Source organism: Urocitellus parryii, chromosome 4 (assembly GCF_045843805.1).
Source record: "Urocitellus parryii isolate mUroPar1 chromosome 4, mUroPar1.hap1, whole genome shotgun sequence".
NCBI classification, from domain to species: domain Eukaryota; kingdom Metazoa; phylum Chordata; class Mammalia; order Rodentia; family Sciuridae; genus Urocitellus; species Urocitellus parryii.
Window position 1 is genome coordinate 85,709,520 of NC_135534.1, and position 18,003 is coordinate 85,727,522.

General features: G+C 35.9%; 2 protein-coding genes and 1 non-coding gene across 4 annotated transcripts in view; 1 reads left to right on the top strand and 2 right to left on the bottom strand.

The window, feature by feature from the left end:
• Maml2 (mastermind like transcriptional coactivator 2) overlaps positions 1-1,610 on the bottom strand; it is a 323,223-nt gene extending 321,613 nt beyond the window's left edge. The window contains exon 1 of the mRNA XM_026402743.2: positions 640-1,610. Within this exon, the coding sequence (XP_026258528.2) occupies positions 640-1,152 (513 nt within the window). The 5' untranslated portion in view covers positions 1,153-1,610. The remainder of the gene's footprint in view (positions 1-639) is intronic.
• A 3,209-nt stretch (positions 1,611-4,819) lies between these two features.
• Positions 4,820-4,945, top strand: LOC113192597 (U6atac minor spliceosomal RNA). The gene has a single exon (XR_003302033.1). It is a non-coding gene; the product is annotated as a U6atac minor spliceosomal RNA (small nuclear RNA).
• Positions 4,946-6,470: 1,525 nt separating this feature from the next.
• Ccdc82 (coiled-coil domain containing 82) overlaps positions 6,471-18,003 on the bottom strand; it is a 34,259-nt gene continuing 22,726 nt past the window's right edge. Inside the window, exons 7-8 of one of the 2 annotated variants that reach the window (XM_026402744.2) lie at positions 14,338-14,523; positions 6,471-7,715 (exon numbers count right to left, since the gene is read on the bottom strand). In XM_026402744.2, the coding sequence (XP_026258529.2) occupies positions 7,650-7,715; positions 14,338-14,523 (252 nt within the window). In that variant the 3' untranslated portion in view covers positions 6,471-7,649. Of the gene's footprint in view, positions 7,716-13,129; positions 13,976-14,337; positions 14,524-18,003 lie in introns of those variants that run through there. The other variant, XM_026402745.2, reaches the window with a different exon arrangement.

Genomic DNA, 18,003 nt, shown 5'->3' on the forward strand with positions numbered 1-18,003 from the left:
GAAGCTAGGTGGGAAGTGGGATGGGGTCCACAGGAAATCAGGGAGTAGGCCTTCTAAGAACATCCTTCACTAATCTATCTTTGGGATATATTCCCCATTTTTTAACTTTTTTGAATGAGTAGACACTCAGGGAACTTGTTCTGTATTACAAGTGTTATTTATGTTCTCTTCACCCAAAAGAAGGGACACTTCAAAGGAAGGAGGGGAAACGGGGCAAGAAGGCAAAGGCTTTGATAAAGGTCAGTTGAGCTGATAAATGCCTCCAGGCTGAAGAATGGCTTGTTGGGCCTAATTAGAACTGGCTAGCCAAAGCAGGATGAGCTTTGACACAGGGCCTTCCTCAGCTGCAGCCTCTTCTTTTAAAAGTCCTGAACCCCAGAGAGCCTCTGGAGAAGTAGGACTTCTTATCAGTTAAGGAATATTCTACAGGTGGTGGAAAATCCATGCACGAGCATTGGTGGGATCTGATGAGTAAGAGTACAAAAGCACACAGACAACACACTCAGTGGCCTTTGAGGTCATCAGTGACATCTTGGCCTTCTTTACTGTCATCCATTCTGCACGAGGCCAAGTCAACCTCTACCTTCACAAAAGGTCACATGACCACAGCCAGAAGCATGAGAAAACCAGGTGCCTTACCGCAATCAGGGCTGAGTTCCTCTGGTCCCCTGGGGTTGAAGCTGGTGGCTGCTGCTCTCCATTTATCCTACCACCGCCACCATTATTGCTACTGTTCAACAGATGCTGCTGGTGGTGATGGTGATAGTCTGGTGGGGGCGGTGGGGCTGCTGTTGCTGCTGCTTGGGAAGCCGTAGGAGGGGCAGCAGGGGGCGGTGGAGGGGCTGAAGTGGTGGCAGCGGTGGCATTGGCCTTGGTGTGTTTGCCAGCCTTCCTTGCTCCCTGGCCATGCTGTACAAGGCTCAAGAGCTGCAAGGTGCTCTCCCTTTCACGGTCTGAGCTCTCGGCCCTACCACGTTCATAGCGTCCTTCACAGCTCAGGTGGTGCTGGCGGCAGACAGCAATCCGAGCCCGCAGGCGCTCCACGATAGCACTGTGCACCCTCGGGGTGACTGAGCCCCCTCCTAGGAGCCCCGCCCCAGAAGGCCCCCCTAGCCCTCCTGCGGGGGCCTGCGGGGGCGCTGTGTCCCCCATCTTATTGGACACAATGATTGCTGCCTCTGGGATGATGAGGTGTGAAGAGGCTACTGTGTTGTCTATTGCAGGCAAATCTGTTTTTGACAATGTGAACTCAGTGTTCAGGGCCACATGAATAGAGGTCTTCAGAGGTGGGGGGAGCAGTAGAGAAGGTGTGGGGGAGGGGAGTTAGTAAAAAGAGGGTGGGGAGAAAAGAATGGAGACCAACTGGAGAGGATAAGTTGGAAACAAACCCTGATCAACTTACTCTAATTGCATTTGACAGCTCTGGAGAAGTTGGATAGAGTTGGTGAATTCCCCCCCCACACACCTCAAGAAGCTGACAAGAGCCACTAGGTACTTTGTAAGCACAAAATCTGGGGGTTAGTTCAATAATTCAGGGATTGTCAAGCAAGAGACAGAAACACACAGAAAAAGGAATGGAGAGAGGTATTAATAGAGAGCTGGACTCCCCGCACCTAGTTGTTTCAGAAAATTATGGAGATGTATCTGCAGAGAAATACATTTCTACCATGATGTATGTAACCGGCAGCCTTTACTTTTTCTCAGGTTAAACACACACACACACACACACACACACACACACACACACACACAAAACAAAAACAGTGCTGTTTCAGAACGTTTTGAAGTCAATGTTCAAAATGTGCAAAAATCAAGGGCAACGGTCTTTTGGCTTTTGATTTTTTCCTCTCTTTCTCTTTGCTCCAATGTTATCTCCTCCTTGGGGTGCTGCAGGATGTTGTCTTCTCCCAAAAGGAGACAGCTTTTCAGTCCTTAACAATGTCAGTAATTGGACTTTGGGACCATGCTTTTTTCTTCTGCTAATCCAATCACCGGCAAAATCCTCATTCCCTCTAAGGTTTCCGAGCCTTAAATGAAAGCAATCTGAAGTGGCTAGCCACTGAGAGAGATCCTTCGACACATATTTTCTTTCCCGCTTACGGTTCTATTCCTCACCCCCGGCTCTATTCTCATACAGTATCAAGAGACACAAACTCTTCCGAGAGTAATTTACAAACGATGGTCAAACTTACAAACTTCCAGCAAATTGCACCGAGTCATGTCCAGCCACTTTTCTGTCCACTTTTGTACATTCCATCCCGGCCAGTGGATCTGAGGGTCTGGACTCGCAATAAGCAATGTGGTTCTATCTCTTGTATTGCTCCGCTTTATAGATGGGAAAAAAAAAAAAAAGTAGCTTGTATTTTCCTTTCTCTTTCTCGTCTGTTGTTAGCCGCTTGCTGACACTGGCTCCCGCCCGGAGTCACGGCGATACACAGGCGATACACAGGCTTTCATTGTGCTCCGATAGGAGAGGGAGAGAAAGAGAGAGAGTGAGACAGAGAGGGAGAAAGAGAGAGCCAGCAAGCCGCGGGGTGGGGGGGCGGGGGGGGGAGGGCGGGAGAGCTCGCTCGAGGCTCCCTGGTGGAAGGCTGGTGCCACTACTCAAGTGAGTAATCGCAGCCAGGCACCGGGGAAAGGGGAACGCAGAGGGCCTCCCAGTGGCTGAAGAGGTAAATCCCAAAGCTGCGCATCTCAACAGACTTCGCTCAGCCCAGCCTCAGACTTGGTGATGCGGGGAAGACTGGGGAAATTCCCCAACCCCTATGCAACTATTTCACTCTCTCTAAATGTTTAAGAAATTCCCGGCCAGGGAATGTATTTTCCCTTTCAGATCTACATTATGCCCCTCTGAGGATATCATTTTCATCTTTCAATATGTTGTAAATGATACCACTGAGCACCCTAGCGAGAACTCGGTAAGCGTTGAGGAAATGTTCATTAGTAAGGAAGTTGGCGAATGTGTTTGGGAGGGGTGTAGAGAGAAGGGAAATCGTTGCTATTTCGTTAAGGGCATGCAGGTGTAGTGTCTGCCTCCTTTCTGTGTCTCTCTGGGTGGTTTATCTGGGTGGTCAAAGCATATCAATATGGATAAATAAAATCCTTATGCGGATGATGAAATTACTAATACCAGTTCTAGAAGAAAAAAAAGTTTTTTTTTCTTTAAAAATTTAAGATTGCTTATGACAACCAAATGCGAGGCAAGACTTTTCTATAGCTATCTGGTTTACAATGAAGAAAATCAACGTGTACCAGATGACTTTCAAGTTTAATAACACAAACCAAATAGATCTCTTACAAAGAACATTTTCTCCTCAATATTAGATAATCCTGTTTTTAGCCAGCCGTATAGTGGATTCCCCTTGTCAATTAATTATGGAGAGTAAATTAAGGTAAGTACAATATTGGAAGTTGGAACCAAAAATAATCTAGGAGGACTAATTGGGATGTCATTGGATTTGAGTTCTCAAGCAGAGGAGCTTCATTAATTTAAACCAACTCTGGCATTTCAGTAACATGATCCTGCTTCAAACTGAGCCCTGGACAGAAATGGATGGTCAAAATAAATGCAAACATTTCAAGACTGGATTTGTTCAGTTTAGTTCCCCATAGACTGACCTACTGTAGTTCATTTTATTTTTACAAATGTTAGGTTAGGAGTGGAGGCAAGTATACTCTGATAGAATACAGGTTAAAATACTTGGATACTATAAGTGTTTTGGTTTTTTGAGTTTTTCAGATTTTGGAATATTTGTATAGATTATACCAATTGAATATCCCCAAGGTGAAAATTTGAAATGCTCCAAAAATTCATCATGTTGGTACTCAGAAAGTTTCAGATTTTTAGAAGCATTTCAGATTTTGTATTTTTGAATTAGGGATACTCAGCTATAAAACATTTAGCTTTTCATGGGGACATATTTCTGTCTGCCCTATTCAAGGCTAATTTCCTTATTATTCATGTGAAGGAAGGCAGGAATATATCTTTGTTAAATAAACAAAATTTGAATGGCGAACTCTGCCATGAGGTGTCATTAAATGTGAAAGAGTTTTGATCATTTTATATTTGATTTTTTAAAAGTTTTAAAATATCATTAGACAATCTTCTTTCACTGTTATGGGTATTTGACATTCAGCAATCATGCCTGATAAAAGAAAAATTGTAATATTTAAGTTTAAATTTTACTGTTCACTCTATCACCCTGCAATAACATAGGTTTTGATTAATAGCATGGAATTCTTGGTCAAATAAGCTATCCCTAATGATATAAATTAAAATATCAAAGTGATTTATAAATTTACACTAAATGACACATAAATGAATGCAAAATTTATATATTTATGTACCCATAAATATATAAACTTAGATACTTCAGTACATGTATGCATTGGATAATAAACTGAACTATGCTATACACAGACATACCTTAAAAGCTTGGGAAGCAAAGTTTCATAATATAAGCACATATTCATACTGTATTCCAGTGGTATGGGACATTTCTTTGGAATGTCGTTTGCATACATTTACCCTTATACAGCATAGCCATTGATTTCAAGATGTCATTTATTATCGACTCTTCATTTCTACTCACATCACTTATGACTGTTTATTTTAAAAAATTGGTTTCAGGCACAGCACTTCATATAAATGATCTCCCTTGATTTGCAATCCTGGGAGATAGCTATTATTAACCCCATTTGTGAGAAAACTGAGGCTTATAAAATTAATCTCCAGTTCATATAACAAGGACTCAACTCAAGACTGACTTCAAACCTATGCTCTTACCCATCAGGCTTGCTGCCTTAAAATCAAGTGTGAGTGTTGTATGAAAAGAGAGAAGGTTAGAACTCCCCTTGACAAGGATGGAAGAGGCTCTGGGACCTGACAACATGCATACAGTTAGGGCATTGCCACCTACTTCGTGGCATCTAACCATCGTTTTTTTTTCAGCCAATCCCAAAAATACAAATGCCCAATGTCTTCTCTGATATAAGGGGAGTGACTCAAAATGGGGTAGGGAGGGAGAGTATGGGAGGAAGATTACCTCTAGATAAGGAATAGGGGTGGGAGGGAAAGGGAGGGAGAAGGGGAATAGCATAGATGGTGGAAGGAGACCCTCATCATTATACAAAATACATGTATGAAGATATGAATTTGGTGTCAACATACCTTATATACTAACAGAGATATGGTAAATTGTGGTATAAAGGTGTATTAAGAATTGTAATGCAAAAAAATAATGAGAGCTTATGTATAATGGCAAAATTTGGCATGAACATACTTTGTATAATTACAAAAAATTGTGCTGTGAATGGATAATTATGATTGTAATGCATTCCACTATTGTCATGTATGTAAGAAATAAAAAAATCAAGTGTGAAAAGAATTACAAGGAAGTCAAACTACTCTCATAGTAGCTCAAGGAGTGCAACTATCCCCCAGTCAACACTCATGGTAAACAAGCCCCATAATACCTGCAAGGAATGAGCAGTGGATACAACTACTCACTTGAATATGAGTGTACAAAGTTAGGAAACCTAGTTAACTATACTCAATTATGAAATAACTATCCCCCCACTCATTTTTCCTGTTTTATGGTTGTATGCCTTCTCTCATTTCCCCAAAACTTCTGTTTAGTTTTCAATCATGACTTCTCTTTTACTTTTCTATTTTCACCTTACTCATATCTTCATCATACAGAGCTATCAAATGCTATATTAACTAATACTACAGAAATAACTGCCCAGATCTAAAAACATTGTCATGTGAGATTTATAAGCTTGCAATCTATTTTTAGTGTTATAACTGGATCAATGATATTGGTGATAATATAATACAGTATGTCATAATAGCAGTTAAGGTTAATTCTATTTTTTGACATTTGTATTTTCTTATAAAACTATTTGTTTGGGTCCCCTAAACCATACTAATTCTCCACTCCTAACAGCCTGTATCTTTGTCAGTCTTTTGGTGTTACCATGTACTTTGTACTTAAAAGCTTCTTGTATCTTCCAAACATCCACTAAAGTAGCATGCTTGGTTGTAATATCCCCAGACATCAGAAAAACTACCTGTATGCATTTTGTGATCAACAATCAGCTGTTCTCATTGGAAGAGACCAATTCAAGCCAACAACGGGCCTGACCCAGAATTACATAAGCTACTATTGTAAGTACCTGGAATTATTAGTGCCTTAATTTTATGAATTATTGCATACAGTTAAAAATAATAAAAGTTTTACAATTTTCAGGTTGAGGTCCTTTTCCTCGTCCACTATCTCAAGCTTGTCATGTGTCAAATGCAAAGTGGTGCTTCCACAGTCATCAGAGAAACTTTAAAGATCATTTTCTCTGGCCTTCTTTTAACAAATCATTCATGATCCTTCATCTTCCTCACCTTGACTATCATTTGTATAATTCTGTCTTGATTCTTGTTTATCTCACACTTTTGAAAAATGTATGCATTTTTTATTAAACATCAGCATCAGTATTCTCACCACTTTGTGAGTCTTTAAAATCCAGTTTGTTTAAAATAATAATAGGGATAATTACAGAAAATGAATTACAGAAAGTGTGAACTAATCTCCATGTAAGGATTTATCAAAATGTATTTATTATGTGTATACATACATTGAGGTCCATGCTGTGAATCTCATTAATAGACGAAGCGAGGTTCAATTAAGACTTCCAGTAAGAAAAAGAATCTAAAATGCCACAGTATAAGAGATCCTTTTAGAATACCATTATTGAGAATTAAAGATGGAATAGACAGGGTCCATTTGTTCACTCTGCAACTGTTTACTATACTCTGGGAAAATGAAGATGTGCAAAGTAATGCAGATACCAAAATATATTTTTAAAGTGTTTTTAGCTGAACTTGTCTCTGGAATCTTCAGACCCTAACATACATGCATATATTGGGAAAGTTACGGGTAAAAATAAAATATATATTAATCATTAACATCTACACAAAACTGAATAGAAAAAAAGAAATAACATAAAGTATGAAAATACAGATCATGAAATTTTTCTTGAATGTGAGGTTTGAAAGACTCTCAGAGGCCCGAAATTCATTTTTAAGGAAAACTTTAGAAAAAGCATAAAGCACTCCTCTATTTGGAACAGAAAAGCTACAGTCTGATTATGAAGCAAGGGGACTTTACTGAATGATACATTGAGGTTTCTTCTATGGCAGTTTAGATGATAGTAATAAAAAATATATTAGTGAAGAAAACCATTTAATACTGTAAAAGGATAACAAATAGACCCGAACAGAGATTCAACATTAAATATATATAGATGTTAGGCTAAATATTTTAAAATACAATATATTTCTACTAAACTGACAGAACATGATTAGCTCATTCACTTGATAGTCATCTGTAATAAAGGCATTGTTAGATAACTTTAAAATACATTTATGGGCTTAATAATTATTAAGCTTGTTTTCCATGTACAGCAGATAAAAGTTTTATCAGATATAGAGTGCCATTTCATGAGAAATTAAATGAACATGTTTTAAACAAGATATTTTGCTTGAAGATACACAAAAAAAATATAAAATGCCACATAGTACAGCGAAACAAGGTTCATGATCTTCACATTTACAGGAATTTATAAAATCTTCTCTGAAGGAAATGTATTACAATTCAGTCAAACTTCTCATCTTGAAAGTAATCCGCAAAATTGAGATATTCTTCAAGTTGACCATATTTCTGCATATACAATGAAAAAGCTAGTTATTTAACTCAAAGCAGTGAAGATAAGCTAGACCTTTTCAAACTACACACATTTTTCAAACTACAACAGAAATGTATTTCCTAGTAATTGGGAACAAATATCTTTTTATTATAGTTAGGAACTCAATTTCAAATAAAAATACCTAACTCATAGAAAGCATTGGTAAAAAATCAAACAATAGTATAATTAATTTCACAACTCACAAATTATAATTTCCAATTATAATATTTATAGTAGAAATTTAATTACTTTAATAACATTAAAAATATTTATAGGACATATATATCAAAACTAATGACTGCATAAGGTACAGAATTTTGAAAAGATACTTTCCCTGCCCCAATGGAGACTAGAGCTTAGTAGTACTACACTATTAACAATCATAATAAGTGTCATGAAGGAGTAAAAACATGTTATGAGGGTTCAGAAGTCATGGTTTGCTGAAGTGGTTGGAAAAGAATAACATTCAAGCTGTCCTTGGCACAAAGATTTTGTAGGCAAAAAGTTAGCAAATTTTTCTGCAAGAGATAACATGTTCATCCAACAGTAACTTGACAAGGAAGTATGGGCTTTGACTATACTCTAAGGAATTGAGAGAGATAAGATTGAACTAAAGAGATTAAGGTCAGATAATAAAAAGTATGAAATGCTAGGTTAAGGAGTGGAATAATAATTTGACAGGCCATGGAATGGTGCTGAAGATCTAGGAGCAGAGGACTGACCTGATCTGAGGTATATTTTAAGGAAATTGGTAAAACAGCCATTCTAGAACTATTTCACAACCAATTATGAACCTATGGTTACAAGTTAGGTCACGAGGGCCCAAATGTGATAGAAATGAAGATGGAGGATAAGGAATAGGGTGGAACAAGTTAAGAGAGGAGTCAAGGATGATTTTGAGATATCAAGGTGAGAGAGTAGGAGAAAGAGCAGGGCCATTTCACAAGTAGATTGGGGGAGCAAAAGAGATATATGAGTTCAGTTTGGGATATACAGAGTGCAAAATGCTTTCTTCAGTTGAGGAGGTTATGTAATCTTATGGTTTCTTGATGTGAACTCTGAGGGTCTATCCCTAGGATGAGAGAAGATCTCTAAGAACCTTGTGAAGGAAGGGAATGTGAGGAGTCCTTCTTCCTTCTAGATAAGGCCATGAAACCTTTTTTTATAACCCTAAGATCTCTGATTACATCACCTTCTCAGGAAAGGAGGAAGAAAAGAACAAGAGGAGGAATAACTTATAAGACTACTTAGGAATTTTCTTGGCCTAGTCTCAGATAGGTTTTACTAGATATAAGTAAAGAACTTTAAGAAATGTATACTTTAAAAGTTTAGTTGTTTGATGCTTTTATCTTATTATTATTATTTATCTTCTTATTATTATCTTTTATTATTATTTTTTCTTTTATGTTGTTTTTCTTTATTATTTATTAATTTGTTCCTGAAAATTTAAATTTATCTTTTATCTTTTTTTTTCAATAGTGGGACTGAACCCAGGACCTCACGCATGCTAGGCAAACACTCTACCACTAAGATATGTCCCTAGCTCTTTTTCTAAAATTTTACTTTGGGAGAAGGTCATTGCCTAGGCTGATCTCAGGCATTCTATCCTTCTGCTTCAGCCTCCTGAGTAACTGGGGTTACAGTTGTGTGCCACAGTATCTGGCTCTATCCAATATATATAAAGGAAGCAAAATCTCTCCTTGCTTTTATTACAAATAATAGCTAACATTAATTGATCACTTTCTAATTGCTAGGACCTATAATAAATGTTTAAAATGTGCTACTTATTTAATTCCAAAATCAAAATCCTAATTCATATTATTTAATTCCTGTTTTATACAAACTTTAGATTTATAGAAATAAACTAACTTAACCTCCAAATTCTATTGCTAGTAAATGGCAGAGCAAATACTTAAATCCATGCATTTAACCATTATAGTAGTATAGTGTTTCTGAGATTTAAAGTGGGGAGGGAGGACAAGAAGGTAGCAGCTTTGATGACAAAAATGAAAAAACCTCAAAAGGGACAGTGAAACAGAGAAAAAGACAGTTGGTATTACTTTTGCCATTTTCTCCACCTAAAGATATAGCTCCCTTAGGTCTTCTTATACTGAGCATTTGGAGAGTTTAGGTCTTATTTTAATAATGAAGACTACTCTCTTATAGTACCAGATGGGCTTACTAATATAAACAGTTGGGACTTTGGGAAAGCAGTCAGAAAATAAAAGGAGCTTGGAGTCCTTTACTAAGAAGTAGCAGCCTAGATCTACAGAAAGGAATATATTTGTCAAAGCAGCTTTGAGAAACTGAAGATATAATCTAATGTAATATGTACTTTCAAGCAGTGGTCCTTGTATATACTCAATTCAAGCAGTGGTCCTTGTATATCATTCAATTTTTAAAACATTGGGGATGTTTAACACCATCAAGGATTCTCATTCAATAAGTTTAGATGAAGCCAGAGATTATATATTTTTTCACAAACTAGGTGATTTTGATATAGGCTGTCAAAGGCAATGTTTTGAGAAACATCATCTTAAAGAATAGGGGGGAAAAAGGAAAGTTAAAAGGTAGGGGGTAAAATTTAAAATTCTAGCTTTGATGATCTCTCCATTTGTTCTTTGTTTTTGTATTTTTTTATTGATTGTTCAAAACATTACAGAGCTTATGATATATCATCTTTCATACATTTGACTCAATTGGGTTTTGAACTCCCATTTTTACCCCAAATACAGATTGCAGAATCACATCTGTTACATACTCACATTTTTACATAATGGCATATTAGTGACTGTTGTATTCTGCTACCTTTCCTATCCCCTACTATCCCCCCTCCCCTCCCCTCCCCTCCCATCTTCCCTCTCTACCTCCTCTGCTGTTGGTTGTTCAATTGTCTCCCTTTTTTTCCCTCCCCCTTGCCCCTCATAACCTCTTATAATTTTGTGTATCATTGAAGGCCTCCTACCATTTCCATATCCTTTCCCTTCTCTTTCCCTTTCTCTCCCCCCATTCGTCTTTGTTTACTGTTAGTCTTTTCCTCATGCTCTTCCTTCCTGTTCTGTTCTTAGTTGCTCTCTTTATATCAAAGAAGACATTTGGCATTTGTTTTTTAGGGCTTGGCTAGCTTCACTTAGCATAATCTGCTCTAATGCCATCCATTTCCCTGCAAATTCTATGATTTTGTCATTTCTTAGTGCTGCATAATACTCCATTGTGTATAGATGCCACATTACCAAACTTTTGAATTTTAAATTTTCCCCCAAAATAAAATGGAGCTTTGAGAGGAAAAGAGACTTTTCCTAATTGTTTAATCAGAGTTAGTTTACAATCTGGGTCTGTGTCCAGGTTAGGGCAGTACGGCAGGTAGAAAAAATTCCTGGAAAAAAAATGTAATTGCCCCAAGAAAATAAAACAAAATTGGAAAACAGAAGACATTTTGAGGTAAACATAAAATACAGAATGATTAGATGTTTAACAATTCTTTATGACTTCCAAGAAATTACTACCGAGAGCAGAAAAATAGAGCAATATACAAGAAACTTCAAAGGCAAGATTCACAATTTCGTCTCCTGAGAAAACCACTCTGCATTCCTTATGTATACCTCTCATAAGAGGTTTTAGATCAAAAGACTTTCCAACAGCCAGAACAAACCCAGTCCAGCATTCTAGGAGTATAAGAGTCTGTTGCATTTATTAAGTATCTTGGATTAGGCCTTGTTTTATGAAAGGGTGCTAGTGTCTCTGTTTGGATGCTCCTTGCTTTTAATCTGTAAATGTAAAGTCTTAGAAATAAATTATGATAGAAATAGGATTCCATGGAGACTGTGAAAAAAAAAGGTAGGGGGAAAAGTGAAGAAATTAGAATGATTTAAGAAAAGGGAAGAGTTTTTAGTTATAATTTAAAGTTCTTCTTTATATAATAACTTTTATGCAATAAATTTAGAAATTATTTTTTATTTTATTGGCTCTTTTTAGTTATACATGACAGTAGAATCCATTTTGATATAATTATACAAGCATGGAATATATCTTATTCTAATTAGGACCCTAGACTAGTGGATGTACATGATGGTGAGATTCACTGTGGAATATTCATGTGTGTATATAAGAAAATTATGTCAGATCCAAGTGCAAAACTGACTTAATATAACATACTTTCATCACTTCCTGGTGTTCATATATCTATTACCCAACCCCAACAATCTTATTTTCAATTCCTAGGAAACTTCATCATTATATGAACTTTCCTCTTAATAAAAAATACATTAGTTAGAATTTTGCCTGTCTCATATTATTTAAAAATGAGACATATGTATTTGCTATGTATTTTGGTTTTATTAAATGTTCCTATCACTTCTTCTTTTTTATATTTGAGTTACTTCTACATTCCTTTAGTATAAATAGACTGAAACAGATAATCCTCATTCAGTGCTATGGAGTAAAAACAAGAAGAATGAAGTCAGGTGTTTGAGAACACACTGAGATACCCTCAGGTAATGGAAGAAAAGTGCTTGGAAGAGAAGGGATAAGTAAGGGTAAAAGCAAAGTGTGGAACACAAGCTTGGAGCAGAAAAATAGGAACAAATACTTTATATAAAGCAAAAGAAGGATCTGGTTTAATTGGGAGGTGAAAGCAGAAATAGCCACTGAGATAGGCATTCAAGTTGCACTGAGCCCAGACATTCTGAAGGGTCAGAGTAACTATGGCCACAAGATTGCAGCCAGTGAAAGGAAGCACCACAAAACACATGCAGTGTTGTCACGTAAAGGCTCACACAGAGAAGGATAAACAGAGTGAGGGCGATAAAATCAGAGTAAACAAATTTGACAAATTCTGAAATTTTATCACAGCACAAAAAACTGCATATGGGTTTATGTTGGCTGTAAACCTCATGGTTTCTAGGAAACCTCTGGAGAAACTCTCAAAGACAAATATTTTTTAAAGTGAGGGAAAAATCTCAAAAAGAAAATGAAGCTCTTTGCTATTTTAATATGAAAAAATATGTATATTGTCCTAAACATGTATAATCTTGAAATGCCTTCATTGCCTAATGCTAATTGTTATTCTCTATATGCATAATGTGAAATTTGGTTATTTTCCTCCCTAAGAATATTTTTCTTATTCCAGGACCCTTCTGTTGTCCCAAACCCGGTTAAGCTTTCTTGAAGGTACATGATTTGAAATGCTTTTTGTTTTTTCAAGAAATATAAGGTTTCCCAAATATAATATTACATAATATAAATGATAAGTACAAAGTGATTTTTTCTATCCTAGTACACAATCCTTTTTAACTGTAGTATCACAATAGGTTTTCCAATTTCACTAGAGGGTTGGCAACCTCTAAAGGCATCAATAAAAACACTTAAGAATTTAACATCTAGGAAAATGAAGATGTGTTACTGGATAAATGATGGTTCTTCCCTTATGGAAGAGCACAAATGGAAAAGCACACGCAGGATGGGAGGAGATCTGAAGTAGGCAAAGTAGAAGCAAAGGAAAAGATAAAAATATGAAGAGAGTAAAATGAATGAGAGAAGACTTAAGGATCAAGGTGTCAGAGGTAGGCAAGATCACTAGGTGGTGGTATGAAGTGGGAAAATTATGGTCAAAATGGAAACCAACCATGAAATCATTCTCTAGACTAGAAGACCTCCACTGAAGATGATATGTTCTAAGAAATTTGTTTTATTGTTTTTCTTTCCCTCTGCAGAAGTTTGTTTGCCAAGATCTATTGCCACCCTTGCTCCCACCTACAAATTTCTCTATGATCTAGCCTACGCAATGGATCTCAAGCAGGTTTTTTTTTTTTTTAAGAATATACCATTGATCTGAGGTGCCTGAAATCTACTGTTTGTTCTCTCTTACTTATCCATGTAACTAGACTTGTTTTAGAAGACTGCAATCATATTAGTATTCTTTTCATGCACTATAAACAAGTCTAAAAGCTCTGTGAGCAGACCAGAGCTATGAGCTGCCAGTAGATCTTTGGGGTGCACTCTTCAAAACCCCACTCTATTCCTGATATCAAATTTAGTGATCAACAGAATATGGGGAAATCAAAATCAGTGTGATGGCCTGAAACCTCCGCATTCCCCTTGATCTTCAGTTACATTGCTCACTGCTCAGTCCCATGTCCTCAAGAAGAGGATGTGGGTGGTATTAGAACTGGCAGCGAAGATCCTTTCCTCAGACTGGCACCAGGTGCTTCTTCACTCTCAGGTCACAAGAACTGTTCTAAAGAATAGGAAGCAGACAAGCAAAGTTGAGTCCTATATCTTGTCAAAGAAAATAAGGGGATACATATATATGGAATACATATATGAAAGGATAGAGATCCTTCACTAAGGGACAAACTAATTATTAATTAAAATTTATCTGATGAACTGAGTGAATTCTTGGAATATCAGGACATCTATTCAGGGTAGGGTAATGATAAGCATGAAAGGAATGTGTGAAAGAAGAGAAAATACAAAAAATGGGGGAAGAAAAGATTGTCTTTTAAATTTCACTGTCTTCTAATAATTTGTGGGTTTTTCCTGATCATAATTAGGCTCCAGAATCTATAGAATGAGAGGGTTCTTCTATATTCACCTTACCTCTTTAATCCAGCCATTTTCTTTTGACTGATTGAAAATTCTTTCCACTGTTTCTTTAACCTGTTCATCCTCAACTTCTTCTGTCTTTGCAAGAGAGCAACATTCCTGGTAGAGTTTGAACTTAAAATGTTTCAGTTTATGATAAATTCTGGTACGATCAGCACATATTCTGCCAACAGTAAACACCTATATCAAGAAATAAACATTACTGTATCACCTATGAAGTGAGTAATATAGTAGTAATGAGTATATAATCTTTCTTGTTTTCAGATTTTCTTTAACATTAGAACCTAGAAAATGCATTCTTATATATTTTGTTTATATAGTGATTACTTTTCTTCTTTTATTTATATAACTAGTCACTGGAGATAAGAGAAAAAAGATATGCTATTTATTAGGGAGCTTACAGTCTTGGGAGAATTATATACAAGATGTTATCAAGAGGCTAATGAGGAGGAGGGGCACTTAACCCAACCCAGAGAAGAAACAAGTTCCCAAATCAGTTACGCCCAAACTAAGTCTTGAAAACACATTTAACCCAGTCTGGGAAGGAAGAGAGAAATGGCTTGTAAGGGAGAAAGATGAACACACATGGAAGCAAGAAAGGACATGAAAGTAATACATGTACGTATTAACTGAGTTAAAAATGCTTGATTTGCAATCATTTGCTAATTATAAGCAACATATAAAAGTGAAGCAAACTCTTATACCATACCAACATTAAAATGGAAATTTTTTACTAAATACTCCCCACTCCAAAACTTTGTAAAGCAAAAATAACTTTTGCTTTATTTGTTGCTTTAATCAATGTAGTGTGTGAATAAGGTGCATTGATACTTTATTGTCTGCCAGCTGTAAGAATATAAATTTCTAAGTTTATATGGACTTCTAGGATTTATGATTAAAAATATTTTTTGTGAAATCAACCAACCAGAACATTTTTTCCTTCAGAATGTTTTGAATGCCTGTAGTTTGTTATACAAATCTATTGCTAAAATAGGAAGATAGCATCATTGCGCTAACCAAATGAAATATATTTTAACCTACATTATTTCACTCATTGTAGAAAATATCAGAAGGGGGTCCCAAAATTCTGACATGATCATAATATTATCATGGAGTAACTTGAATAAATAAATGTCTTATTCACTTATGTATTTGTCTCTATGCGTAAACATATAATGGATTGTGCAGTATAAGTACAATAAGCTTTAATACTTATCTACAAACTTGCATTATTTCTGATAAAGAACTTACTATTCTTCTGAAGCTATACTGCAAGGGAGAAAACACATAAGGATTTTCAACAGAGAAGCCAAGAATTTGTTACAAAAAATGAATTTGTTATATTATGATTGGCAATATCCAGATCTTTGACACATTTTCTTGTTGAGATAATATTTTGGGCACCTTATAACCTTTCCTAAAATCCCCCAAAGTTAAAGAAAAGCATGTTCATATTTCCATTCATACTTCTGCAAAAACCTTCCTGTTTTTTTGGATCATTTAGAAGTAAAACAGGTATTATCGTCTCAGCTTGCTTATTAAAGTAGCTTTTCCATTTTAGCATTATTATCAAACCAATCCTGGTGGTAAATGACATTTCAACAATTCAATTGCCAATACACCCCACTTTAAAAAAAAAGGAATCACAACAGCTGCCGTGGCTACTGTTAGTAGTACCCTGTGTGTTTCTACTTCTGCCATTATAGTAGATTGTGAAAGACATCTCCTGTAGATGTTCTGGAATAAAATATGGTCAAATAATATTGAGACGTGTAGTTTAATCATACTGTATTCTATCTTTTAACAAAACAAAAAGAATTTATCTTATGGGATTTTAAAGTTAGAACAAAAGGGAAGGAAAGGTGTTTAAAAATTCTTATCTCAATTCTTTAGTATTCTTTAAAAACATCTTTTCATTTTAATTCCTGCCCTCTTGACTTCTACTTACCTTCATAAAAGTCAGAAAATCCTGAATTACCTTTAGAATATTCTCATGCCATATCCCCTCCAAATATGATCACATTTTCTATGGAAAAATCTCATTTTATATGAAAGAGCCCTACTCTTATAAGTTTTCATAGAATACAGTAGATGCATGTTATATGTGTAATATTCCAAGTGAACGTATCCCCTTACCTCATTCTGTGTTTAGTGTACTGTTACAGCCCACTGTACTTCATCATAGGAATTAAAGAATCCAGTAAAACCTACCTTACAGTGTAGTATTCCATTTGTATTAAGTACTGAAACAGGTAAATCTAATCTGTGCTTAGAATAGTTTCCTTATTTAAACGTCCAGAAATATATTCACAAACTATTTTGGTTATCTCAGTATATTTTTTTATAATAGAAAACTATTTAAATAAGAAAGATATTGCCAGAGACAGAAAAATAAGTGCTGAGTGTTCACAAAGCAGATAAACAATATGATATATAAGTGATTTCTTTCTTTTTTTTAACACAATATCTTTATTTTATTTATTTTTATGTGTTGCCGGGGATTGAACCCTGTCCTCACACATGCTAGGCAAGCACTCTACCACTGAGCCACAAACCCAGCCCAATTTCTAATCCACTATACAGGGTTCACAGTTCTGTGAACTGATAAATAATTGAGTCACTTCAGTTATCAATGTGAACTGACTGATCATATATATCCAGAGATTGGAAACAGAACTAAAAATTGTTACCAAATTTTCCAGAAGCAGACAATGCTAAATTACAAAACACAGAAAGCATCTGAGTTGTAATTTATTAGCTATGTTATGTGGATATGTATATTTACATAGGCTAACACCCTAGGGCAAGGAAAAGAATGAAACTTTCATTAAGCAGACTTGGTAGGTTTTGAGGCTATTTTTCTAGGTTCTCATTTATATACAGAGGAGCTTAGCTCTCTGTGGAAGTTAAAGTATGGAGGACAAAGGGGGGAGAAAAAGGATTCTCAAGGAAAGAGAAAAGAAGTTTGTTTTATGTTTCTAGGTTTCCAGAAACAGTGTGATAGAACAGTGAAGGGATTCTATTTTCTCTTGGTCTGCTTATTTTGCCTGGACACATTACCTCTGCTACTTTTCTCAAAATCACTACTTCTTCCCTTCAGATATTAAACATCTTAAGAATTCCAGACAGACTGGACAAAGTGAAAACTGATTCAATATATAGTTCTCTGAATGCTTTTCAAGTTGAACATCTCTTTCCATTCTTCTCATTTATGCCCTCAGATTTCACCACAATCTTGTGGTCCAGGTCTCTCATTTCAGTACCCTACCCTACACTGCTGTAACTAAATTACTCCCATTAATTCTACCTTTAATCAAAGCATCCTTTCTTTCAAAGAAGCTAATCTCTGTTGAGGGGGAAAGTTTTATCATTAAGTATATTCACTGTTAAGTGAATTCTTTTAAAGTATTATTTGTACCTTAAAAAAGAACTCTAGTTAATCCTACAGTTTTGATTTTATATATCTATAAGCAGAACCACAAAATGGAGAATTAGTTTTCAAAATCACCTGAGGATGGATGTGGGGGTGGGCACAGTCTTTTAATGCCCTAGATTATAAATACGTTGATTTCTTTTTTTCTTTCTTTACATAAATGCATTGATACCACAGTTCAATAGGATATAGAAAATTTTAGTGAGTCTTCCTTTTGAAGAAACATT